This window comes from Lissotriton vulgaris, chromosome 4_1, assembly GCF_964263255.1.
Source record: "Lissotriton vulgaris chromosome 4_1, aLisVul1.2, whole genome shotgun sequence".
NCBI classification, from domain to species: Eukaryota; Metazoa; Chordata; class Amphibia; order Caudata; family Salamandridae; genus Lissotriton; species Lissotriton vulgaris.
The window spans coordinates 1,105,899,386-1,105,927,367 of NC_141691.1; the positions used below are offsets into that span (position 1 = coordinate 1,105,899,386).

Genomic DNA, 27,982 nt, shown 5'->3' on the forward strand with positions numbered 1-27,982 from the left:
TGCATGCGGATCATCGCAAGCTGTCAGTCGGTAGCTGAGTAGCGCCAACCGGTCCAGGAATTGCAGCCTGTGGTCCACAGTAACGCCTCAGCTTTGCAGGATCTAATCGACAGAGTCCATGTGCTGGAGGACCGCGCAGAAGATGCAGAAGGGCGCTCCCGGCGCAACAATGTCCGCGTGGTAGGCCTGCCAGAGGGGAAAGAAGGGAAGAACCCCGAACAGTACACGGAGGACTGGTTGCGAGCGCTCCTGCCGGCTGGAACACTGCCTGCACACTTTGTGGTGGAAAGGGCGCATAGAGTGCCGGCACAAGCCCAGAGGCCTGGAACTCGGCCCCGGCCGTTTCTTTTTAAACTCCTCAACTACCGAGACCGGGATTCGGTGCTTCGCGAAACGCGGAAGATGGGAGACCTCAAAGTAGGCAACAGTCAGGTGCTGTTCTTCCCAGACTATACAGCGACAGTGCAGAGACGACGTGGCTCCTATCTGGCAGTGAAGAGGCAGCTACGAGAATTGGAACTGCCATACTCACTGCTGTTCCCCTCCCGCTTACGAGTGGTCACCACGGAGGGTACGCGCTTCTTTCAAAGATGGTCGGGGACGAGGCCAACAGGCCCGGATGAAGGCGGATGGCAGGAACAGCGCTCCAGGAGACGAAGGAGGAGGAGAGGGTACCGGCGAGGTGCGGGTCTGGGGCGGACTGCCCCTAGCCCAGAGAAAATGCGACAGGAACGGCAGGAGGCCTTGGAGGCGGTCGCGACGCTGGAAGCGGTGAACACAAGCAGTGATCAGAGCTACGGGCAGCAGAGCGCAGCGAACGCCAGTGGATCCTCCTCACCGTCCACTGTGATGTCGGAGGACACTGCAATGCCTGTAGTCACACCTCAGACAGCTGACTTTATAGTGTGACCAGACGCGGTCATGGGACAATCTGTGCCGTGGACATATAGCCGCGCCCTGCGAGGGGAGGGATCTGGTGTTTTGCCGTGAGAGTTGCTCCCGGGGGATGCCTCTGATTAGCCTGGCGAGCCTCACCGATTAGATTTTAAATGAGCATCTCAGGCACACTGAGGGCCCTGTACGAGGAAGATGTGGGAGTGATCAGATAACAACACCGACTGCGCGTTCCCCCACACGCACACACATTGCGGTTGCATCGCATTAAGCAGTAGTCAAGTTGACTACTCTGGACGCACTCCCCGTTGGTAGTACGCCCATAAAGTTACAATGTTAGTTTTGGTTCACATGTTTCAGAAGCGGCACACAGAGATCCCCGCTCAAGAGCCTGCCCCGCGGCCCCGCATGATACACCCCCTGCCTTCCTGGGCGGTTGCACCACAACACAACCCATGGCGTGCACTAACATCATGACCTGGAACATCCGCGGCATGCAAAACCTGTCACGTCGGTACTCTGTCTTCTCATATATGCAGCGCCACCAGGTGGGGATAGCGCTTCTACAAGAGACACATATGTCTTGAGTGGAATTGGAGACTTCGCAGGCGCTGGAGGGGGCAGCTTCATGGTACTACCTATTCAGCGCACGCGCGAGGCACATTGATATGGGTGAGGGCAGGTGTTCCCTTTAAATGCACTGACACACAGGAAGACCCAGAACGGCGGTACTCCTTTGCGAGAGGGAGGCTTAATTGGCAGGGTGAATATTGGGTTCTATTTACGCCCCCAATTCGGAGCAACCTGCCTTCCTGGCGTCCTTAAATCACATCTTCCAAAGGTATACTGGCCTCCCCTGGCTGCTAGGCGGCGACTATAACATGGTGCTGGACACGCAGTTAGACCGCTCTTTTCCGCCCTTACGCGCTGTGGCGGCTGCCTCGGCGGCGCAAGCTCTGAGAGACTGGTTAACGCACTGGGGTATCCACGACCTCTGGCGCGCACAACACCCTACAAACAAAATGTACTCCTTACTATTCGCCAGTGCACGGTCTTCATGTTCGCCTGGACAGAATAGTAGGCTCTCAGTTCCTGCTCCCGCTCCTGACTAAGTCGGAATATCTAGGCAGGAAGCACTCAGATCCCAACCCCCTGTGGTTCCAGATTAGCTGGGCAGCGCATAGGCCCCCGGTGCCCACTTGGCGGCTTCAGTCGGCTGCACTGGAGGATGCCGAGTTCCTATCCTACTTTGAGGAGAACGAGGATACAGCGAGCAACCCTCTGGTGGAATAGGACGCCAATAAAGCAACTATCCGGGGATATTGCATAGGGACCACGTGGAACATCTGTGCGCAGGTGTCAGCGGCCCTAGCACGCATAGAATCCGAGCTTTTGCAGTATGAACGGGAGGGGGCAGGAGCGGGTAGGCATGCGCTTAAATTGGGGGAGCTACGAGGCAAGCATGCGGTCCTGCTTGAGCGATTGAGGTGCCACAACTATGCAGCGTACACGGCTAAGATGCACGCGAAGGCGGATAGAGCTGGCCACTTACTGGCCTGGCTGATATGGACCACTGAGCGCAATGCCCGGATTGGTGCCATCCGCTTAGGGGATGGGACAGTGGTATATACACAGCGCGAAATTCAGCAGGCACTTACTGACCATTATCGGGACCTGTATAGGGCCCGAGGCACTGGTCCGGAATCTGCGGTGAATGACTTCCTGGAGTCGGTTGCGCTGTCCACTGTCACAGACGCACAGAAGGCAGAGCTGGATGCCCTGCTCACGTTAGAAGAGGTGGGAGATGCGATCCAGGCGCTGGCGACTGGGAAAACGCCGGGCCCGATGGCCTGCCAGACGAATACTATAAAGCGAATAGGGACATATTAGCACCTCAGCTTCTTCAAATGTATAGGGCATCGATAGAGGAGTGCCACCTTCCGCCCTCTCTGCGAGAAGCGTTCTTGGTGTCCCTACCTAAGCCTGACAGACTCAATGTCCCTGAGCTCGTATCGCCTATTGGCGATGCTCAACACAGACTATAAGATACTAGCCAAAATACTCGCTGAGCGTCTGGCGCCAACGGTCCCGCATTTAGTCCACCCGGACCAAAATGGTTTTGTACCGGCAAGGTCCACATCTCAGAACCTCAGGAGGTATTTCCGAGTAGCGACAGAGGCGGCGGCGGTCTGGCCCAGAGCGGGGGGGCCTGGTGCTGGACTTAGAAAGGGCCTTTGATAGCCTTGAGTGGGGCTATCTACTGGCGGTATTGGAGGCGTGCGAGCTAGGAGGGAACTTCCTGCAGACGGTGGGACTTCTATATAGGAATCCTCTTGTCCGCGTCCGGCTGGGGCCGTACATCTCGGAGTAAGTGGCGGTGGGCAGGGGCACTCGGCAGGGATGTCCCCTGTCACCGCTGCTCTTCGCGCTAGCCAAGGAATCCTTGGCGACAGCCATGCGACAGCTCCTGGCTGACGGCATCCCAGTAGGCGACAGGGTTCATCAAGTGTCCCTATATGCCGATGATTTATTGGTCTTGGTCAGGGATGTGCACCACATGCCGGAACAGCTTGCCCCGCTGTTGAGTCGATTTGCCAGCCTCTCGGGGTTCTGAGTTAATGCGGGTAAGTCATGCCTCTATGCTTTTAACAGCAAGGTTACTGACCCAGAGTACAGCCTTCGGGGCACGAGAGTTCAGTGGCGAGCGGACACGTTTAAGTATCTGGGGATCCAGATCTACCGGCGGCCGGCAGACCTGATGGACGGGAATCTAGGCAGGGCGGTGGCGGCGCTTAAGGCGCAGATAGGCTTCTAGTCCACGCTCCCCCTGACGCCCACGGGCAGAGTGGCCCTGGCCAAAATGGTGATGCTCCCCCGCCTCCTATACTATTTTGTGAATCTGCCTCTGTTCGTACCTGCATCTTTCTTTTCCAAACTCAATGGGATCCTGCGCAACTTTATCTGGGGCGCATCTCGGCACCGCCTGGCCTTGGGGAAACTGTTCCTTCCTACAGACAAAAGCGGCCTAGCCGCCCCCTGCTTTGAGCACTACTATCTGGCAGCGCAGCTCCAATGGATTGCCCGCTGGTTAGCGGACAGAGGGAGAGAGGACACCGCCACAGGTGAGCCGCCCTACACCCTGGAAAGGATCACCGTGCTGTTTCTTCCATTAGCGGCCAAGGCCCGACCCGCCCCGCTGCTGCTGGGGGTGGCATACAAGTGCTTCTGCAGGGCACTGTACCTCACAAGGAAGGGGCACCCATACGCGCCTGCGGTGCCACTGGAGGGCTCGCCGGGGGCGAGGGCGTCCTCACGCATCACATGCTAGAGCAGTGGCAGTAGGCGGATGTTCAGACGCTGGGCGACTTGTACCGAGACGGAATCTTGATCCCGTTCGAGTCGCTGGTTGCAGAGGTTGGACTCCCTCCCGGGGGATTCCTAATGCATAGGTCACTCACGGCCCGGATGGCGATTAGATGGGGCAACATTGAGGAGGAGCCGGTGCAGCACTTGACGGTGCAGTACCTACACGTCATGGGCAGGGGCAGGCATCTCATTAAATGGTTTGCCGCGTCCTTACGGATACATACGGAGCTGGATCTGACCCCATTCCGCGGAAAGTGGGAACGTGACATGGGACGCGCTCCGACGGACAAGGAATGGAGAGGATACTCAAAAGCCTGGTGCGCATTCCCAGAAACATGCGCTTTCGGCAGATCCACGTATATATAGTCCACAGGGCCTATCTAACCCCTGCCTTAATAAACAAATACTTCCACAGGGCGGATGCATCTTGCCCCCGGTGTGGCGAGCTGGATGGGGATCTCCTCCACCTTCTGTGGCACTGCCCAGGACTTGGCGCCTATTGGAGGGATGTCGTCGCCCGGCTCGCGCAATGCACCGGCCGTACGATCCCTTGCAACTGGCCTGAATTTCTCTTGCACCACTTTAGGCGGTCACCCAAGGATAAAGCGTCGTCCCGCTTCATAGACCTGGGGATGGTCACAGTGGTGCGGCTCCTCACCAAGAGATGGAAGGCAAGCGACTCGCCCAGTGTGCAGGCGTGGACCTTGTCTCTCCTGTCGTGGGCTCGAGCGGAGTGGACCGCCATTAGGAGAGAGCAAACAATGGTACTTCGCAGGGAGCCAATGGCGGACAGCTGGGAGGGCATGCTAAATGCACTGCAGGCGACAGGGGCTGACACAGCTGAGGGGGCGGAGGGGGACTCAGTGGACAGGATGGACAACGGAGGGGAGGGGTGCGCGGCGAACAACTACACTGACACGCAGGCTGGGGCCCGCCTTGGGAGCGTGATGAGGGTGCAATAGGAAAAGAGACACATGCGTACGATAAGGGGGTGAGGAGAGTTGGTAAGACTGAATAAGGGGATGAACACACTTTTTCTTGCAGGTGGGAGGGCCGAGGCGGGCCTCTGGGATGGGAATGAGGGGATGTTTTGTACTGAATTCCGACAACAATGCCGTATCTTGATGTTATTGTTCACTTGCAAATGTTAAGATTGCAACTGAGTTACACATGTAAGATTTGTCTCTCCATGCAGCAATAGGACGCAATGACTTATAAACTGTGGACATGTATAAGTCTCTGAGACTTAGTCACTTGCCTTATGGGTGAAACTGCGCTAGCGCCTCAATAGCACATCGCACCGTCAGCGCACTGGTAACTGGACGCTGTTGATGAAGTACTCTGATGTATATGGTACATGCTGTGAGACGTTGAAAATTGAAAATGCCAATAAAAAGAGTTGACAAAAAAAAAATAGATGGACCACCATGTGTTTTTGTGTAGATTTAAGCAAAGACTGTACCCCAAGTGTCGCAGTCCTCCACATGTGGTGCTATCCCCATTGGTAGACAGATTGTCAGAATCCTGTGTTTCTCATGAGGTGTACTATCAGGGAATACTGCCTCTATTTGAGTAATTTTCTGTGCTAACCAGAACGGAATTTGTTCCCGTTTTGCAGGCAATTTACCAATGACTGACTGTATAGTCTGTGGGGTAATTTTGTTTGTGTTCCCCTGATGTGGGATATGCTGTGGAATTCTTACAGCTGTTTGGACTGTTAAGGTTCTCATGACATATTGAATCAACTGCCTGTGTAATTTAATCAGCGGTTTTAGCTGAGCTAATAGTTCAGGAGCTGTCATTTTTTCAATGTCAGGATGTGGTGTATAGCTGGCTAGTCCGGCCATGTAGCTCCTGGTCTACCTAGTGGACCGAGCCTGGTAATGTGATTTTGATGTTGTAGGGCGCCATTAAACCAGAGCTGATGCTCTTGGTAAGTTAGTGGAATTTCAACGTCCTCGAAAGGAAGTATTCCGCTGGAGGTTCCTCTACTTTGTAGTAGTGGAACACATGTGTTGTTGGATTTCCTTGTGGAAAGATAATCCATTAACAGAATACCTCTGTCTGCCGATATTCATGTGCCTCTATGACAAATATTACTTTACCACCTCTCGATGATACTCCATTTTCTATAAGTTTCATAGCTAGGGTTTTCCTCAAGTTTTCCGGGATGATTATAGCATCATCGTCTTCTTCATTAAACCCTGTAACGTCTATACCCGGTTGGTTTGCATTTACTGCAGCTCCACCGGTTGCGTTGGTCGCCGTTAACCGACATTGTTTAATGAAAGTTTGCAGAGCAAGTTTCATGGAAACAAAGATTGGGTGCACAATATTTTGGAACACTGTATCCTTCAACGTTGAATAAACCAAAAACTAATACATAGGGTTTTTTGTCCAACTCAGTTTTGGCGGATATTATCCTTTTACTCACTCCAGACGTCTATTGGAGTATTTTACGGGAAAAAAGGGGTCTGTGTGAAAAGCACGACTGAGTTACTTTAGTATCTAGCGTTAAATTATTGCCTTACCAAACGTTGGGCGCCATGTAGTGTAGTTCCTATATTCCCAATAGGCTCTGCGCATTGGAATAGTGTATCCTGTAGTTTAGACGTAGGACTGAAGTCAACTAGGTCTCTACCGAATATACTAAACTTAATTGTGTGTGTGCCAGCTAGCTCAGAGGTTACTAGAAACTTTTTCTCGAATGAACAAGAAGGGATTAGTTTCTGACAACCACTTAAAACATGACAACTTTGTTTCCCAAGAATAAGAAATCAATCTCTAGAGTCGCGGAAAGAATAGATAGTTATTTCACTCAGTCAATCGTGCATGCTTAGTTTCACCAGAGGTGCAGAGAAATAGAGACACAGGCGTTTTCAATAAAAGGGTTTTTATTGAACAGTCTTCTTTCTCAAGCATAAGAAATGAACTGCTACAATCACAATACTTAGCATGAAGTATAGTGCGTACAGTAAAAAGAGTATTACAAAATAATATTGTAATAGCATGATATGGTTTCTAAGCCATAGAATACCTAAAATGCATAAAATACATACAGTAATAAATAATGACTAAAAGTACTCAACTGGTGGTTCTAAAATACGCCTACCCCAGTGTACCTAACCTAGGTCTAGTACAAGGGAAGAAGTAAGTGAGGTGTAGCTTAAGTTTAGTATTCTTTTGCCAAGAATCTATTCCAAGAATTCTCTTAGGGTCTAATCAGCTCTGTACCTTGGTTTTAGAATGTAGGAAGTCTTGTCTCTCTCTCTCTCTCTCTCTCAAGACTCGATTTCCCAGCAACCAGCAAGGGTAGCCTGGAAACACTGGAGCTTGATTTCTCAGCAGGAGAAAGTACAGCGTCTCTCAGTGCGTCAGCTGGAGGGTCGGCTTCCTTCGGCACTTGCTGCAGCAGGGCGTCGGGCAAGTAGATAGTCGAAATGCTCCAAACCACCGCGTATTTGTTTGGACAAGTGTGGGCATATTTATACCATGAAGGTGCCGAGTTTGACGTAAGATTGGACATAATAACGTCATTAGAGACTTGATTCTCTAAAAACTCCATGATTTCTTGGATAAATTAATATTCATGCGGGGGGAAGTCCCAGACTGCTGAAGGCAGGGTTTTCCAAGAAATCGTTGTAGATTTTCGTAACTAGTGGAAGTAGCCAAGCCGTATTAGGAGTACTTGAGCTATGTCTTAATATGGTTGTGATTTCTATGCCTATATTAGGATACTATATTTTATAACTATATAAGGTCATAAATCGGTAAAATTACACTAGGGTCCTAAAACGCTATACAACACTTTCTTTTGGGGGGGGGTGAGAAAGTGCCATCTTTCTTGCATTGGTACGCCCCCACTTCTTTCCTAACTGTTGAGGTGCTTTGACTGAGTGTGCCCTGGGATCCTGCCAACCAGGTACTCAGGGCCTGTGTTCCTTCCCTAAAACTGTGTTGAAACTAAAACCCAATTGGCATCTCTGGCCACCTATCAGCCCCTAGTTAATGGTACCCTAGGTACCCAGGACATGGTGACCAGAGAAGACCCCTGACGGCTGCAGCACTTATTGTGCCACCCTCAGGGGGCCTGTACCCTGACACCCACACACTGCCTTTGCAGGCTGAGTGTCTAAGTACGGAACTAAACAAAGAGTGGACATGGCACACATCCCTGTGTGCCATGCACACAGTACCCACTGCCCTGGCATACTTCAGTCACCCCTCTAGCTGGGTGCCCTTTGCAAGAGGTGTGGGCACAGGTGCATGAGCCCTGGGCCCCTACAGTACCCAGGGGCATTCCTGGGCACTGTAAGTGCAGTGATGCCATTAAGAGTATATGGCGCTGGGAGGTTGTCATTACGAACTCCACAGCACCATAATGGCTACACTGAAGACTGACAAGTTTGGTACCAAACTTCTCAGCGCATTAAACCCGCACTGATGCCAGTGTGGGATTTAATGTAAAATGCACCAGAGGGCATCTTAAAGATGCCCCCTGAAAACCTAACCTACAATCCACTTCTGGTCTGAGTTGCTGCAGAGGCTGCCACACAGCAGACACTTTTTTTGTATCAAAGAACAGGAGCATAAACCTGTCAACCGTGTTGGGATTGGAGTAAATTATGATAGAAACAAGAAGTGTCCCAACTGGTATTATTCAGAGGCGATTAATAAGGATATGCATACGCTATTATCCACAAGGAGACAAGGAGACTCTATTTGATTGTAGTATGTGCTCATGGCATCATTTTTATAAATCATTCGAGTTAGATGTATAAAGGAAATGGAAAGTAATTTACAGTTGTATCAGCACTGTATTACATAAATAAAAACAATTATTGCAACCTAAATTGCACGTGGTGTTTGTGGTTTGTGAGTGAAAACCGTAAGTAGCAGCTCAGGTGACAAAGTGAACAGCGTGGGTGGCACGAGGTGGTTAGTGCAGAAATATATACAGTGAACAATTTAGCACAGTATGGATCTGGAGGACTTCAAGAGTTCATATTGATTTAAATACAATCGTTATGTTCGTGAAACAATCTATGTAGAGCGCCTATGGCTGCGCTGGTGTGTCGAAGAAGTTTCGATCCACATGAATCGGGATCATCATCAGGACTGGTTTGGGTTAGAGTGCAGTGCTGTACAGGGATAAAGGATAATGGGGTCAGGTGAAGCGGAGTGAAGCAGGGGCGCCTATGTGATGGATCTAAGGGGGGGAGTCGCATTGGAAGGCCTGAAAACATAATTGTACTTGGAGGGCTAGATGAAGGGTGAAGTGGTGGGTGGTCAGGGAGGGTGGAGCTGAGAACGATAGGGGAGACAGAAGGCAGGAAGACCTTATCACATTCGTGAGCCTAGGCACGGGGTCCTGGAAAAAGCAGCGCTAGGCAGGGGACCTGACCTAGTGAACTAGTCGCGGTGGGGGAGTCGCATTGAAAGGCCTGGATGCATAATTGTACTTAAAGGGCTAGATGAGGTGGTGAGTGGTCAGGGATTGAGGGCAGGTGGACACTGCCATCATCCATTCAGACACTGCCATTTATTCACCTATACAGTTATACACACACCAGCTCACTTACTCATACAAATACTAGCACTTACGCTCTTATACAATCTCTGATACAAGCACACAGTCATCCATACAGCCACTCTCACAATCACACACACTCACTTTATACACTCCACACATATATACTGCCTTTCACATTTAGTTACTCAGCCATTTACCACTGATATATACATTCACTCACCAACACACCCATACACACACTCACTCACCCATACAGTCCATCACAGATGCACTCTTGAAACCATGCACCCAGTGATTCACCCACTCACACATCTATGCAGTCACACACACCCCACCCACACACTCAGCCACCCATACAGATACTCAAGACAACCAATCAATAACACATATAGACACTCATGTAGCTATTCACAAACCCATGCAGCAGCTTACACACCAACAGACAGACTGATGTAGACATTCACACAGTTTGATAACTAACCCATGCATTCAGTAAGATACGTTTATTCACCCACTTATAGTCAGTCACGCACCTACTAAATCATCCATTCAGACATTTATACACCCACTCATTCTTAATACACATGTCCCTATATATATTAAAAATATTTAAACTTTACAGAAACACACAGTCACTAGATGAAGTCATGAGTGATGTCATTTGAGATATCATCAGTGCTGCCACTGACCACGTCATGAGTGATGTAATATGTGATTTCATCAGCAGTGCATTGCGGGCGCAAGTTATAGTTCGCTGAACTAACTATAACGGAGAAATTTCTCTGGGTTTGTACGAGTGACATGTCCAACTAACTATAACTTTCCCTAAAACCTATGGTTTTTTTCAGAGAATTTCTAAGGTTTTTTAAATGCTAATTTCTAACTATAACTGTTATAGTTAGCTGAGCTAACTATAACTCGCGTCCCCGCAATGCCTTATTGCATCACTCATGACATGGTCAGTGACATCACAGATGACATCACTCATGACATCTCAAATGGCATCACTGATGACATCCGTGATAACATCATCCAGTGACTGAGTGTTTTTTAAAAGTTTATGAGTTTTAAATATATATACCAACGTGTGTTGGTGAATCAGTTGGTGTATGAGTGGATGTATGGATTACTCAGTGGGTGCGTGACACTGTATAAGAGAGTGATTAGGTGTTTCAGTGAATGTACGGGTAAGTGACTGGATGTCTGGATGTCTGGATGTGTGCATCTGTCTGTCAACTGATGTTTAAGTGGGTGTATGAGTGTGTTAGTGGGCACGTGAATGGCTATATGGGTGATTGATTGCTTGTCTGACTACGTCTATGGTTGTCTGAGTGTCTGTGCTTGTGGGTGAGGAGGTGTGTTACTGCCTGTATGGATCAATGAGTGGGTGAGAAAGTGGCTGTGTCGGGTACAGTTACATGTGTGAAAAGTTGTAGGGGTGAGTGAGTGTCTGTAAGGCTGTCGGTGATTAAGTGCATGTGTCAGTATGGGTGAGTAACTGAGTAGGTGGAAGGAAATATATATGAGTGACTGTATGCACGAGTGTGTGGATGTGAGAGTGGCTATATAGATGAGTGCATGCTTCTGTCAGTGACTGTATACCTGAGTGAGTATGTGCTACTATTTGTATGAGTAGGTAAGTGGGCGGGTAACTGTTTGGGTGAGTAATTGGCTGTATGATTGACTGTATGGGTGAGTGTCTAGGTGTGTGAGTAATTCTATGGGTGACTTACTCAGTGCGTGAGCACATGTATGGCTGTATGAGTGGATATGTCAATGGCTGTATTTGTGAGTGAGTTGGTCTATGAGAGGCAGTATGGGTAAGCCAGTGCATGTGTGTATCGATCAATGAATCAGTGAGTATGTGTGTGTAAGTACTGGTATGGCCTTGTGAATTGGTTTGTGAATGGTTGTGTGGGAGTGGCAGTGGGTGCATAAAAGATTCTATAGGGGTGTGAGAGGGTGCATCAGAGATGCTGTGGATGATGTCATTTCAGATGTCATCAGTGATGTCACTGACCATGTAATGAATGATGCAATATGTGAGGTCATAAGCAGTGCATTACGAGGGCGGGACTTATAGTTAGCTCAGCTAACTATAACCTCTGAATTTCTCTGGTTTTGTATGAGGGAAATGTCAGCCTAACTAGAACGTCCCCGTAACCTTTGTTTTTTTCGTGAATTTCGAAGGTTTTTTTAAATGCTCATTTCTATCTATAATGTCCCTGCCATCTGTGGTTTTATTTCAGTGAATTTCTAAAGTTTTTTAAATGCTAATTTCTAACTATAACGTCCCAGAAACTTGTTTTTTTTCAGTGACTTTCTATGTTGTTTTTTTTAACTAGTAGTCGCATTTGCAGAGTTGTGGAGAAAGGGGGCTGGGCCTCTACCCAGCGCTCAGGAATTCCGCTGTGTAGGACTTACAGGAGGTACCAGGAGTGCTTCTTGGCCCCAAGGGCCATCAGGAATGAAGTGGACTTCAACCCCCAAACAGTACTGCACCAGGTGGCAAGTTTGCAGAGTGGTGGGGAAAGTGGGGCGTGGCCTTCAAAGACCTCTTAGCAATCCCAGTGTGGGATTTACTGGAGGTAACAGGAGGGGTATGGCCCCCCAAGGACGTCCTTGGAGGCCAACTACTCCTCCTATTACCTCCAGTAAGTCCCACACAGCAGTATTGCTGAGTTCTGATAGCAGACCACGCCCCCTCTGTTCACCATTCTGGAAACGCGCCTCCTGGTGCGCTTCTGGTTGGGGGATAAAGACCCTTTTGCTAGCCTACCAGTTACCTCCAGTAAACCCCAAATAGTGGGATTGCTTAGAGGAGGTCACAGGCCAGGCCCCCTTTCACCATCACTCACGTCTTGTGGCACATTGCTGCTTGGAGGATGAAGTCTACTTTACACCTGAGGCCCTCAAGAGGTAAGGGGACCTCAGCACACCACCAGCAGTTCGCCGAGAGGCGGTTTGCAGAGTGGTGAAAAAAAGAGGCGTGGCCTCCAACCACCTCTCAGCAATCCACCTGTGTGGGACTTACTGGAGGTAACGGGTCTGCTGGTTGGCCCTTATGGACCGTCAACTATGAAGGGGACTTCATCCTCCAACCAAGAACGTGCCAGGAGGTGCGTTTGCAGAGTAGTAAAGGGGGCCCCCTTTCCCTTGATGCTTTTGGGCCCCAGGGACCCGATACCCCGGCCCCCCGCCAGGCCGATTTCAGCCCCGAGGACTCCATCCCCTGCCATTTTTTTTCTTAAGTAAGGGGGGGCACGTGGCCCCCCTTCCCTGGGACAGTTTTGGCCCTGGGCACCCCATCCCCCGGAGCCTGCCCGCTAATTCTTTTTTTTTTAATTTTTGGAGGGGGCTGTGGAGCCCCCATCCGATTCCTCAGGTAGATATAGCCTTGGTGACCCCATAGCTCACAGTGTCATCTATTGTGCTCCTGTAGTTCCTCTCATATTAAAACGGTCCGATTTACAATCGGTGCATGACTTGCCATGGCATTAGTATGTAGAAGACATCATAAGGCTACTGAACCGAAAAATGACAAGAAATCAGAATTTCGAAGCATGTTTAGATTACAAACAAATATGAAGAACCACAGACTGAAATAAGGGAGTACGTACAATTTTTTAAGAGCTCAGCCTAAAGTAATATTGGGATTGAAGGTGTAGTGGCAGGCCTGCTGGTCTCTTCTATTAAAGTTCTGATATCAGGCAGTAATTTCAAGTTTGAAGCAAAGAAGATTCTTACCTTTGTCACTGTAATCATCGACCAGAATGACTTCTTCCAGCAAATTATCTGGGGAAGTCTCAAGGACACTGTGAACTGTTCTTAGAAGTGTAGACCAGGCTTCGTTATAAAAAGCAATCACCACAGATGTTTTGGGCATGTTGAAATAGTCATATTTAGCTTTTCTACACCTGTAAGACAAGCAACCCCATGTCAGCAAAATGCAATTATTACATTGGGCGAGATGTCAAAGAATAAGCAGGCCAATTTTAAATGCAAAGGCCGGTCTATTAGGGCATGTGTGCAGCTGAAACTTCTATAAATTACAACATATGTCATAACAACCCCACCTCACTAATACAATTGTTTAAAAAAACACACACACATTTAAGCCTTCCCCAACATGGACAACCCCACAACAAACCAAACATTCCTCATCATCCCCAAATCATTCCATTCACCGTCCTTTCACACCAGACCTAAGCATCACTCTCCTGTGCTCCCTCTGCCAACATCTGCTCTGCAAGACCCAATCATTCCGCTCTAGTGTGTGATTCCTATGTTTTCAGCCACCTGTCTTAAGCGACAATGAAAGCCTCAGCCTCATTAGGACGTCACTAATAAAACAAGTCAAACAAACATCATATCCTCCCATAAGCAGCATGGGGGTGTGGGAAGCAGGAAAAGAACCCACTACTCTTCTACCATAGCAGGACCAAAGCAATCTGCGTCTCCATCCCCCAACTGCCCACCAAGTCCCTAATTGTCACCAAAGCCCATCTCTTGGCAACCCGCTATCTAATCCAGGGCTATATGGGGCCTGAGCAGTGCCACACGTCCAATGCACCATGGGGGAAGATATGCAAATAGATGCCACCCAACGTAGCCCACATTCATTCCTATAGAGAAGGACATTTTGTTAAAAGAGAAATGTGCACACAAACTCACTTGCAAATTATTTTATTGCTATTTCAGTCTGTATACTATCATTTCACATTACTGTAGTTAAACAGCGGTCTAAATCAGTATTGAAATAATGGAGCATATAAGGAGAGAATAAGTTAGCCTTAGTGGGGCATGAAAGGAGGTAAGTGTGAGACAGTTAAAAGAGGCCATTTCTCAGGAGTGCAAAGAGGACAATTACACGAGGTGTGGCACATGCTAGGAAGAAAAAAACAAAAAGAGTGAATGGAGCACATATTAAACAAGGTATTGCCTAAAAAGGTCAAGATGGTGGGCCATATTGCGAAAGCTCCGGCTAGACACTGACATAATCCTGCTTAATCTTCATCACTAAAGTTGACACTTGGCCGGTATATTACTGGTGTAGTCAGTAAATCCATGTCAAGCTGGGTGAAAAAATCTCGGGAACATATGCCTTAGCTGAAATTTTCAGTTTTTTCATTAAATAGTTTAAGTATTAAATACAAGTATAACCTGCTTTGAAGTATTTTAGAGCTAACTAACATAATACTAATTATTGCCCTTGCCCAGTTGTCAAATGAGGTGCGCCAATGCTCAGCGAGCAGTGACTCTTTGCGTTTCCAATGTTTGGTGAGGAGCCTCTTAGCCGTGATGAGGCCTAGGTCCCAGAAGCGGGAGGGGACTTTGTTGTGCTTTGTTCTCTTATATAGGCCTAATAAACATGCCTCCCACGTACGTGGCACTTTCATGGCAGTGCTTTTCTCCAATAGCGACAGGACCGCCTGCCAGTACGTCTGTATCCTTATAGTAGTAGTCCATGACCATGAATACCCATTTAATTTCCATGGTACTGGCATGGAGCATCAGAATAACAACATGTCATTGTTACTTGTGGTGGATAATATGGCTACCAATAAATGTTACAAATAGCTTGGGCTCACTTTCAGGTAAAAGAGATATTACTCCGACATGGAAGTGTGGGTGAGAAATTTGAATTGTGCTTGTTTGTGAATGAGGAGCCAGTGGAACTCCTTCAGGTGTGGTGTGATGGGAGTACCAGGTGGAAAACATGTCACTGAAATGCATTGTCACACGTGATTTCTCAGCTGTGACTGAAGCGATGGAAGGAAATAAGTGTGTGGCAGCTACCAGCGCTCCATCTGTGGCTGTGCACGCAGCTCCCATAGGCTTGGGGAACACCAGTCCGAGCTAAGCGCTGCTGGCCGTCACAGTGCTAAAAGGAATATGCTACTTACCAGTATGCATCTGTTCTTGGCATAGAGGGCTGCAGAGTGGTACATTATGAATAGATCGCCATCTGGTGTTGGGCTCGGATGATTGCACTTTGTTTTTCTCTTGGAGAGTCTTTTGTATGTTGGTGACTCCTCCCTTAGTTGGTAGTGCGCATGGGCATCGGCTCCATCCTTAGATTGTTTTGCCATAGTAGGGTTAGATGGAGTAGTATAGTAGAATACAGATAAGAGTGCCCATGTAAGTGTATCTAAATAAGATAATGTTGGAACAGACACAGGTTTCCGGGGAGGCTGGGAGGGCATGTACCACTCTGCAGCCCTCTATGCCAAGAACAGATGCATACTGGTAAGTAGCATATTCCGTTCGAGGCATATGGGCTGCAGATGGTACATTATGAATAGACTATACAGCAGTTCTCTCCCTAGCGGTGGTCGCCCGTGTCTGTTGCAACTGTCTGAAACAATGTTTTTAATACTGCTTGTCCCACTCTAGCTTGTTGTGTTGCGTGCACATCAACACAATAGTGTTTTGTGAAAGTGTGCGGTGTAACCCAGGTAGCCGCTTTGCATATGTCATCTAGTGGAATGTTTCCCAGAAATGCCATAGATGCTCCTAGTTTACGTGTAGAGTGAGCTCTAGGAGGAACAGTTAATGTTCTCTTTGCCTTTAAGTAGCATATTTGAATGCATTTTACAATCCATCTGGCAATGCCCGCTTTGGAGATGGGATTGCCTTTATGTGTGGGAGAAAACGCAACAAATAGCTGTTTTGTCTTTCTGAAAGTTTGTGTTCTCTCTATATAGTACAATATGGCCCTCCTAACATCCAGTGTATGTAGGGCTCTTTCCGCTACTGTTTGTGGTTTTGGAAAGAAAACCGGTAATTCCACTGACTGATTGATGTGGAATGCTGAGATAACCTTTGGTAAGAATTTTGGGTTTGTTCTAAGAACCACTTTATTTTGGTGTAGCTGCATAAATGGTTCTTGAATCGTAAAAGCCTGCAGTTCACTTACTCTTCTAAGTGACGTGATAGCTATGAGGAAGGCCAACTTCCATGTGAGGAATTGTATTTCACACCTATGCATAGGTTCAAAGGGTGGCCCCATTAGTCTGGTAAGCACTATGTTGAGATTCCAGACTGGGGAAGGTGGTCTTCTTGGTGGAATGACTCTTTTGAGTCCTTCCATGAAAGCTTTAATTGCTGGTACTTTAAACAGTGACAGGTGTTGCCTGTTTTGTAGGTACGCCGCTATGGCTGCTAGATGAACCCTAATAGAGGTATATGCTAGATTACATTGCTGTAAGTGTAATAAATAGCAAATGATTTGTTTAGTGGATGCGTCCAGAGGGTTGATGTGCTTACTGTTACAGTGTATAGCAAACCTCTTCCATTTTGCTGCATAGCATGCTCTGGTGGTAGGACGTCTTGCCTGTTTAATGATTTCCATGCATTCTGGTGGTAAATCTAAATACCCAAACTCTATGACCTCAGGAGCCAGATCGCTAGGTTCAGTTGTTTGGGATCTGGGTGCATTATTTCTCCATGGTTCTGTGTAAGATGCATGGGTAATAACCTTAGCTTTTGATGTGGTACTTGTGAGAGTTGTAGCAGCGTGGTGAACCACGGCTGTCTTGCCCACGTGGGTGCCACTAGTATCATTGTCATTGAGTGTTGCTGCAGTTTCCTCACCAGTAATGGAATTAGTGGTAGAGGAGGGAACGCGTAAGCAAATTTGTTGGACCAATTTATCCACAGTGCATTGCCCTGGGACCTTTGGTGTGGGTACCTGGATGCGAATTGTTTGCATTTTGCGTTCTGATGATTTGCAAACAGATCTATCTCTGGTTGCCCCCATTTTTGGAAGAATGGCTGTAGTATTTGGTCGTGCAGTTCCCATTCGTGAACTTGTTCTGACTGTCTGCTTAGGATGTCTGCTATTTGATTTTGAATTCCTGGTAGGTGTTCCGCTAACAGGTAGATTTTTTGAGGAATGGCCCATCTCCATATGTCCTGTGCTAGTTTGGACAGTTGGAGAGAGTGTGTCCCCCCCTGTTTTTGAATATAATACATTGCAGTCATGTTGTCTGTTCTGATCAGGACTGCCTTGTTTGTTATTTGCATTTGGAAAGCTTTTAGTGCTAGAAATATTGCTAATAGTTCCAGGTAGTTGATGTGCAGTTTCTTTTGCTGCGCACTCCACTTCCCCTGTACTGTGTATTTGTCCATATGCGCTCCCCATCCGGAGAGCGATGCGTCCGCTGTTATTATTACTTGTGGAATTGGCTCTAGGAACGACCGTCCTTTGGAAATGTTTTCTGTGTTCCACCACTTCAGAGAGCGATACGTCCGGTCGTTTACCAACACCAGATCTGTAATCTGACCTTGAGCCTGATTCCACTGTGTCGCTAGACACTCTTGTAGTGGGCGCATTTGTAGTCTGGCATGTGGTATTAGCAGTATGCAAGAGGACATCATGCCTAATAGTTGCATAAACACTCGTGCTGGTAGTGAGTGTTGTGGTTGAAATCTTTGTATTAACCCGACCATTGTCTGTACTCTGATTGGGTTGGGGTATGCTATTGCCTTTTCTGTGTCTACTGTAGCCCCCAGGTATTGCTGGATCTGGTTTGGTTGCAGGTGTGATTTTTTGTAGTTCACCATAAACCCTAGGTGGTGCAGCAGTTGAATTGTCTTCTGTGTGTTGTGAAGACATTCCTCCTTTGATTTGGCCTTTATTAGCCAATCGTCCAAGTATGGGAAGACATGTATTTGTTGTCTTCTTAGGTGTGCTGCCACCACAGCTAGGCATTTTGTGAAAACTCTCGGTGCTGTTGTGACACCGAATGGAAGGACCTTGAACTGGTAGTGTTGTCCTTCTAACACAAACCTTAGGTATTTTCTGTGGGCTTTGTGAATTGGGATATGAAAGTAAGCGTCTTTTAGATCCAGTGTAGAAAGAAAGTCCCCTTTCTTCAGTAAAGGGAGTACTTGTTGGAGCGTGACCATGTGGAAGTGTTCCGAATTTATGTAAGCATTGAGAGGTCTGAGGTCTAATATTGGTCGTAGGGACCCGTCCTTTTTGGGGATCAGGAAGTATAGAGAGTATACTCCTGTTCCTTGTTGATCCTTTGGGACCTTCTCTATTGCATGCTTTTGTAGAAGTGCTAGCACTTCTTCTCTTAACAATGTCAGATGATCCTGACTCATTGGACGCTGTTTGGGGGGGATGTTTGGTGGGGTAGCTGTGAGTTCTAGGCAATAACCATGTTGGATAATTTGTCTCACCCACTTGTCTGACGTGATGTTTTCCCAGACAGGTAGGAACTGTGATAGACGTCCCCCGACCGGTGTTATGTGGTCTGGGGGGAGATCTATGAAGTCACTGTTTTGGTGTTGAGGCGTTGCGGTTGTTATTATTTCCGCGGCCTCTACCCTTATTGTTGTTACCTCTGTAATTACCTCTTGAATTACCTCTGGGTGATGTTGGTGTGAAAGATGTGGATTGCTGATTTGTTCCTGTGTTTTTTGAGCCCCCTCTATAGGTGGATCTACGAAAGGAACCTCTGTGCGTTGGCTGTTGCAATGCTCCCATTGACTTAGCCGTTTCCGTATCTTTCTTCATCTTTTCTAATGTCTCGTCTGTACTTGAACCAAACAATGTCTTCTGATCAAATGGTCTGTTCAGTAGGGCTGTTTGAACTTCTTGTTTGAATCCTGAGATTCTAAGCCACGCGTGCCTTCTTAGCATGACACTAGTGTTAATAGACCTTGCTGCAGTGTCTGCTGCGTCTAATGCACACTTAATGGAAGTATTGGTTATTATTTTACCTTCCTGTATTAATTGGTCTGCCTTCTTCTGATGTTCTTTTGGAAGATGTGTGAGAAGTTTTTCTAACTCATCATAATGTGCCCTGTCGTAACGTGCGAGTAGTGCTTGTGTATTAGCTATACGCCAGCTATTCGCTGCCTGTGATGCTACTCTTTTGCCTGATGCATCTATTAACTTCGACTCTTTATCTGGTGGCGGAGCCTCTCCTGTAGATAATGAGTTTGCTCTTTTACGAGCGTTTGAGACCACCAGCGAGTCTAGAGGTACATGCCCTCTAATAAATATTGGGTCCTTTGGAGCCGCTTTGTATTTCTTATCGATTCTTGGGTTTAACACCCTGGCTCTCACTGGGTTTTCGAATATTTCTTCTGTGTGAGTGAGAAGACCCTTTAGCATAGGAAGAGTACCTGATGTTCTCTGTGCACTAGGTAGAGTCTCTAACAAGAAATCCTCTATCTGAGGTTCTGTGTGCATATCTAGTTTGTGATATTTTGCTGCCCTATTAATGAGCTGCACAAAACCTGTGTTATCATCAGGTGGTGAAGGCTTTGAGGGGTATAGCTCTGGGTCGTTGTCCTCATCTGACCCTACATCGTAATTTTCCCATGGATCTTCCTCATCTTGGATAGATTCGTCATCCCCTTGAGGTTCTCCCTCCCCTATATCACTGTCTACATCTGATTGAGGTGTAGCTGGTCTTGGTGTGGAGGGTGTAGGAATATGTGGCCTATTGTGAGGAATAGGAGAAGAGGGTGTGTCTCTAGGACGAGGAGAAGCAGGAGGAGTTATGTTCGTCCCCATTGTTCTCTTTTTTGAAGGAAGAGGTTTATCTTCTGACTGTTCACTCTTTCTCTTCTTCGTGACCACTTTCCCAGTCTGTGGGTCAATAAACAAGATCTTTTGTTTGGGATCTGTTTGTTGCTCTTGAATCGGTACTGAGGGTCCTGGTTCCGAGAGCTGTTTTTGTTTTCGATCTTCAGATCTTTCTGTTTTCGACACCGAATGTCTGCTCGATTCCGACTTTTTGGGTATCGAGTGTCTTTTGGGCGATACATCATATTTCTTTTTCGACATGGAATGTTTCGATACCGAGCTCTCCTTTGTATGCAGCCTCGGTGTTGAAGTCGATGACGCCCTTTTCTCGGATCCGACGTGGTGGGATTCCGAGTGTTTCGGTTTCAGTTTCGGTTTCGTTGCCGGGCCCGAAGGCGGGGCGTCGGAAACTTTTTTCAGCGGTTTGACCGGGCCCGAGGGCGGGGTCGTTACCGCACGGGGTCGGTTTTTCGGTAAGGGGACGTCGTCACTCACGGTTTGTTGCTCGAAGAGTTCTTCAACCTCCGACTGGTCCCCTTCCGACCCCGACTGGTCCTCTTCTTCCTCGATTTGTTAGTCTCCGAACAGCTCCGGGATTGCCTCCGCCTGCATTCTGGAAGCCTCGTGTCTTCGGGCTCGACGATTTCTAATCGTTAGCTTGGAGGAGAATGCTGCGCAGGCTTCGCAGTCCCTGGATTCGTGTTCAGGCGATAGACAGAGGTTGCACACCTCGTGTAGGTCCTTGTGTGGGAACTTAGCACCACACGATGGACATTTTTTGAATGGAGTCCTTTCCATGGACTCCGGGCTTGACTGCGTCGAGAAAGGTCTCCTGTTCTTCGACGTAGATCCAAGTTTTTCTCTTCTATTTTGAATTTGTAACGCGTCGGAATGGAAAAGAACGCGTTCGCTAACAATACCGTCGAATTGGAAAGGGAATACGCGCCGAAAAATCACTTTCTTCTGAAGTTGATCTGGAGCGTCTCGATCTTCATCCGAACCCGATGGCGGAAAAAAACAATCTAAGGATGGAGCCGATGCCCATGCGCACTACCAACTAAGGGAGGAGTCACCAACATACAAAAGACTCTCCAAGAGAAAAACAAAGGTGCAATCATCCGAGCCCAACACCAGATGGCGATCTATTCATAATGTACCATCTGCAGCCCATATGCCTCGAACTGTATCTTACATTTTGTGGCGCCACACCACTCCTAGTCAAATTGCCCAACTTCAAGGCCTGGGCCGGGTTGTGCCCAATAGCAACTACCAAGATACCCGGAGACCAGACCAGTCAGGTTGTTTTATACAATGGGCAGCGAAGCCGTAGGGAATTTGTGAGGAAAGCTGGTGTAGAGGCTCAGGCAGCACTGTCATGGGGCTTATCTTCTGGTCATTGCCGGAGCTGCGGCGAATTAAATATTGCCGAGGTGAGCTCGGCCCGGGCCGAGAGAAAGTCACATGCAGTGAACTTCATCGGAGTGATGGCTGACCAAACGTCACACTGACACTGACCGTGTACTAGGGTGACCAACTGCCTGTAAATTTCACGGACAGTCCGTAATTTCGGCCGTCTGTCCGTTGTCCGTGAAGGATTCTTTAACGGGCCATTTGTCCGTAATTTTAACTTGTCGCACAACCGGCACAGCTGGCCCCCACCTCCCTTCTTGACTCCAATGCTGTTGAGGTCAGGTGTATAAGACTCCGATGCTGTACGAAAGCTCAGATACCCATCAGCATTGGAGAGGCACAGCGGATCCCGTGTTCGTGTGTCACCAAATTCCAAACAGGAAAGAAGAAGAAAAACAGAACTCGACCATCAGCGACGTCAGGATTCAATGTGGGTCTCACTCCGAGCGGCCATCCGCGATATGGTAATCTCTTCCAGCAACCAACAAATGCTCCGACACACTGGGGCCTCCACAAGGGCCTATGCCCTGAAATGACATGGTTAGATTTTGGGGACTCACCGCTCACCCCCTCCGTTTCTGCACCCAGGGTGCTTTTAGCGCTTGGGGGTTGGCTGGAGAAACTCTGGAGGCACTGCCAGACTCCAGGGGTATTTGCCGCCACATGTGAAAGGACCACAAGGCTGAGGCAAAGGGGCTGCTAGCTCCTGCAGTCCAGTCCATCAGAAGCGCCTGCTTATATTGACACACGATCTGCCTTGCAGAGACTTGCCCACAGCTATTGTGAAACAAAAATGGAACCGATCTGGTGATGGGGCAACAGCAGCCATGAAAGACAAGGCTATTGCCACTTCAACAGCGGCGACGGACACCTTGGGGCAAATCCTCCATGATCACAGCAAGAAATTCACAGAGCTCCTTACAGCAGTATGCAATCTAAAAACATCCCTGAAACCCAAATTTAACACTCTGATGACCGATGTGGCAAATCTCAGGGAATACCACATGAAACTCGAAGACTGAGTGAGTACGCATTAATCTATATTGGGACTGTGAAACCAATTTGGGACTGTGAAACCAATCTGCCTACTGCACGGACGTAGATTAAGGCCCTGCAAAAAGAAGTGAGACTGTTGCAAAGCAGGGCAGAGGATGCAGAAGTTCGCTCAAGGTGAAACAAGATTAGCGTTGCGGAGTTGCAGAGAGCGTTCAAGGACAGAGTATGGACGTCTATATGGAGCATTGGCTAGCGAACACGGTCCTGTGGGTAAGCCCATGGCCTTCTACTTTATATAGAGTCCACATTGGTTTCCTGGCAAGCCGCCACCTCCAGGAGCACCCTCAAAACCAGTGGTGGCAAGATTATTCAACTTTCAGGATAGGAACAACACCCAGCTAATCTCCAGAACTAAAGGTCCATGGGCAGTAGAGATCAGTAATGTCACAATCTTTACCGACTACACAGCTAATGTGCAGAGACAATGCAAGTCCTCATATCAGTGAAACAAGGTGTGAAACAAGGTCTACGACTTCCTAAACTCAAATGCACTTTCCCATTTCTGGGGAAGCTAAAAAGTGAGGGATGGAGACCGAAAGAGGAATGGAGCTGGCTGATGACCAAGGAAGAGGAAGCCCCCTCGTAAAACAGAGGCACAGACCAGGATTGAATGGAGCAGAAGAAACAGGCATCTGGCAACTTGAAAACTCTGCAGCAGATCAAAGGAAAAAGCACTGGTCATTGCCTAGATTAAATTAAATTGCAAAAAACACAGTTGATGGACAGAATGCAGAACAATGTCTTACATTCACCCCAGTACAAAGATCTGGGCCTAAATCCATTGTTTTTTTGCACTCCACACCACCCTAGGTCAGACAATGGCTATATGCAAATCAGCCTTGAATCTGTGCCTCATGGGAACAGTCCAGCCCGAACTACCAAACCATGTCTTTCCTAGACCGGAATCAAGCATCCAAGGACCGGTTTCTGGCTATCAGCCTTCTTTAGCCTGGATAGCTTGACTCCAGTGATGTGGAGAGCCTGGGACTCACATCTGAGCATACCCAGCCCACTCGGGGTGAAAATTGCAAAAAACACAGTTGATGGACAGAATCCAGAACAATGTCTTACATTCACCCCAGTACAAAGATCTGGGCCTAAATCCATTGTTTTTTTGCACTCCACACCACCCTAGGTCAGACAATGGCTATATGCAAATCAGCCTTGACCCTGTGCCTCATGGGAACAGTCCAGCCTGAACTACTAAGCCACCTCCCCAAACAGCCCAGAAGGCTGCTAGGAGTACCGACGGAGAGAGCGGTGCTCCATTGTCCTGAGCTGCTTGCCAAGTGAGGAGCAACACTTTCCCCTTACATTGAAGGAGGAAATCCAGAAGTGAACAGGTGACATTTACCAGTTTTGTTCACTAATGTTTTTTAATCTTTCACTAGAGCAGTAGCAATCAAGTTTATGGGTCCTGAGGAAGCAGCAGGTACCAACGTGGACCTTTAAATGTCCGCAGAAACATGTCCACCAGATAACCCAGTCAGTATTTATTTGTTGAAATCATCTGACTTTTTTGCACTCCATTTGTTTTTATAGTTGGAAGTGCACGACTCCAGAATAAAGTTATATTGCGTTCACTATCCAATTTTATTATCACATTCCCTTATCAGTAATCACATATCACATTTGCACTGCTTTCATTTACTAACAGCATCCACCTATCACCCTATACATTACTCCATCATTACCAACCATCTCCTAATAACAACTTTGGAGTTGGTCTATCTGGACTACCTACTGTGAAGTAGACCACATGATGAACTGGGCGGTTTAGGAAGAGTAACTGATGGACACTTACTCACATATGGTGATTGTCCAGTAGTCTGCTTATACTTAGAAGCTTACATATAGCCATCTCAACACACATAGCTTACATATAGCCATCTCAACACACATAGCTTTCATATCATTCTAGACCCACAGTTATTTTCTCTGTTTTTCATAGTTTCCCAGGGGGGGTCATAACTGTGCTGAGGTCGGTAAATATTCCCCCGGACCCTCTCTCCATCCTTTTGTTTGTTGTTGATTTGCATATAGCCATTGTCTGACCTAGGGTGGTGTGGAGTGCAAACAAACGATGGATTTAGGCCCAGATCTTTGTACTGGGGTGAATGTAAGACATTGTTCTGCATTCTGTCCATCGACTGTGTTTTTTGCAATTTTCACCCCGAGTGGGCTGGGTATGCTCAGACTTGAAGAATCCCAGGCTCTCCACATCACTGGAGTCATGCTATCCAGGCTGAAGAAGGCTGATAGCCAGAAACCGGTCCTTGGATGCTTGATTCCGGTCTAGGAAAGACATGGCTTGGTAGTTCGGGCTGGACTGTTCCCATGAGGCACAGGGTCAAGGCTGATTTGCATAAAGCCATTGTCTGACCTAGGGTGGCGTGGAGTGCAAAAAAACAATGGATTTAGGCCCAGATCTTTGTACTGGGGTGAATGTAAGACATTGTTCTGCATTCTGTCAATCAACTGTGTTTTTTGTAAATTAAATTAAATGGCACATCTGGAATGGAGACCAGAGGCTCAGGCTCTGGTACACCTGTGTCACAAGACAGATTCTTCCTGTTTGAACTTCAGTATGTCTCACAGAGCACCCAATGATGGCTGACTTGCTATTTCAACTGGACCTACATTGTATCCTTTTCGAAGTCCTGTTGTACTGTCGAGAAACAACTTTATGGGTTGCTGATTGTTACAGGTTTTGGCTGACCATGATATTCTCATGTACTGGCCTGGGGAGGGGGCAGTTTGGGTTTATTTTAATTAACTTTTCAAAGATCACACATAAACGTCCACGTTTCTCGTAGTCCCCACCCCACAACATAGCCGTAGTACTAATGAAATCTCTCTGCAATGCGGTGTTGTTTGTATATTGGTCTATCATTGTCTTCTAGTATTTTCGGTATAACGTCCGCTTCCCTCCCAGGGCATACTAATGCCACTAATGTAGCCACTGGGCAATCCCCTTCTCCATATGTTCAGGCGACTGCATATTTACCCACGTGCTTTACCTCTGTGGCTGCTATTTGATTATACTTATGCTGTCCAGTTTTAGGTTTAAACCTATATTAACTGATAAAACTCCACTGAAAGGGAAATAGCCCTCACCAGTGTAAATAAACACTGAAAAAACACCTGCAGAACTACAAACTGAATGTCATTGAAAGAAAGGAAAAGGAGAGTGAAAGTGTCATTTTCTTTCTTCCTGAAGGGCCCTATACAATATAACTTAGTTATATAAGGTAGCAACAAGAAAGAATGGGCTAACATTATTCTGCTTGAGTTTTGTTGTTTAGGGATGTCTGTCACTTAAATATTGTTTCTTCTTTCTTTAGATTTTTTCAGTTTTGTGGTCTTTGGTCTAAAGTTGCAGGGTTTAGAATCATGTTTTAGGTCTTGTTCAATTATTTTATAAACTGTATAGAATCAGGAAATATCAAAATAATTTTTGATATTTTGGCTGCATTGGATAGGTGAAATGGGTGGTTTCATAGCAATCTTTCCCAATATGTGCCATCTTATTTACCCACAGAGAATGGGTCAAAACCCTTGGTACAGCAACCCCCAGTATCTAGTGAGTCAGTATTGATAGTAGGTGAATTGCCAACACCTCAGGCTTTAAATATTCAATGCAAGGTATGGTGACAAGTATATGTGCAAAGAGTGCTATCACAAAGCATCTGGGATAGTTGTGAAAACAGGACTCCAGACTTTTGGAAAACATGGAACGCAATGTCACTTGAAATGCTGCTGCAAAAAGGTTCTTTCCAAGTCCAACATAAATTGCAGTGATTCAGCTTTGTATATGAAAAAGGTGATGACCTGTCTAAATTGATACCGGAGCTGACGTGCTTCCCTGTAAGAGATCCTTGCCACAGCCACATCATAGCCAACCTGAAAGACCTACACTGGCTTCCCGTCAACAATAGGATCACCTTCAAGCTCCTCACCAACGCTCACAAAGCGCTCCACAACACCGGACCAGCGTACCTCAACGAACAACTCACCTTCTACACCCGAACCGCCAGCTTTGCTCGACTGACCTCGCCCTTGGCACCGTTCCCCGCATCCGTCGAGCGACCACTGGTGGCATCTCATTCTCCCACCTCGCCACAAAAACCTGGAACACCATTCCCATCCACCTACGACAGACCCAGGACCTGCTGGCCTTCAGTAGACTCCTCAAGACCTGGTTGTTCAAGCAGTAGCAGCACCCCCGCCCCTCGAGCACATTGAGACCCTCATGGGTGAGTTATGTTATGTTATGTTATAACAGCTTGTATAGGGCTCAGCTGCCCCAGCAGAGGGGCGTCCCAGCGCTTCCAGCAGCTAGAAGAACAGAATACCACGGTGGAGCACAGCTTGACAATGTCCCAAAAGATTTATTTTAGAGGAAAAAGGTGAGTTTTAACTGTGCGCTCTACAAATGTTCTGATTTATTGACTGATTGCCACTTGTTAGATGGTATTCTGAAAGCATCCTTACAATTTTCAGAGTTAATGAAAAATGCTTTTGACCTTTTAGTCCATTTTAATGCACTGCTTTGTTATGCGCGGGAACTGAAACGCAAAGATTTCTCATTTTTTGCTTTGTAGGGCATCAACGAAAGAGTCATCCAAACTGTGTCACTTACACTTAGCTGATGGTTCTCAGTCCAAGGGAAGGGGCTGTGAATGCTATATTATCCATGTGGCAACCATTTACAGAATTTTTGCTGAGTAATGATGCCAAAGGCAAGAAATGTGAGGATCTTTGGTCACATATTGATCGTGATGTGAACAGAAAATCTCTACTGCATTCTTAGAGTTTTAATGGAAAACATAACTGCTGTATTGGACATAATAATTAGAGTCTGAAAACACTCTTGTCTGCCAAGTGTTCAGCATAATTGGTGTAGTGGTGAAACATCTCCTTGAGAGTAGGCTGGGAGACACCTTTAGTAAATTTGGCACTGCCACATGTTCCATGATAGAGTGCTTGTTAAGCATTGCAATGTTGAAGAGCAATTTAGGAGCATTTAATTTACATCGTATGAGAAATAGCTTGCAATGATACAGAGAAATGTCCCTTCACAAACCGTGGCATTTGAAGTCAATGAAACCTCACTGTGGTACTCTGCACAAGTTCTAGATCCTGTCCGTAGTTTCAAACGGGCTGCTTCATTT

At 47.2% G+C, this 27,982-nt stretch overlaps 1 protein-coding gene across 1 annotated transcript in view; it reads right to left on the bottom strand.

Moving 5' to 3' along the window:
• The window catches only part of GALNT12 (polypeptide N-acetylgalactosaminyltransferase 12), a 648,514-nt gene that overhangs the window by 451,608 nt on the left and 168,924 nt on the right, over window positions 1-27,982 (bottom strand). Inside the window, exon 2 of the mRNA XM_086965330.1 lies at window positions 13,541-13,710. Coding sequence (XP_086821456.1) covers window positions 13,541-13,710 — 170 coding nt within the window. The remainder of the gene's footprint in view (window positions 1-13,540; window positions 13,711-27,982) is intronic.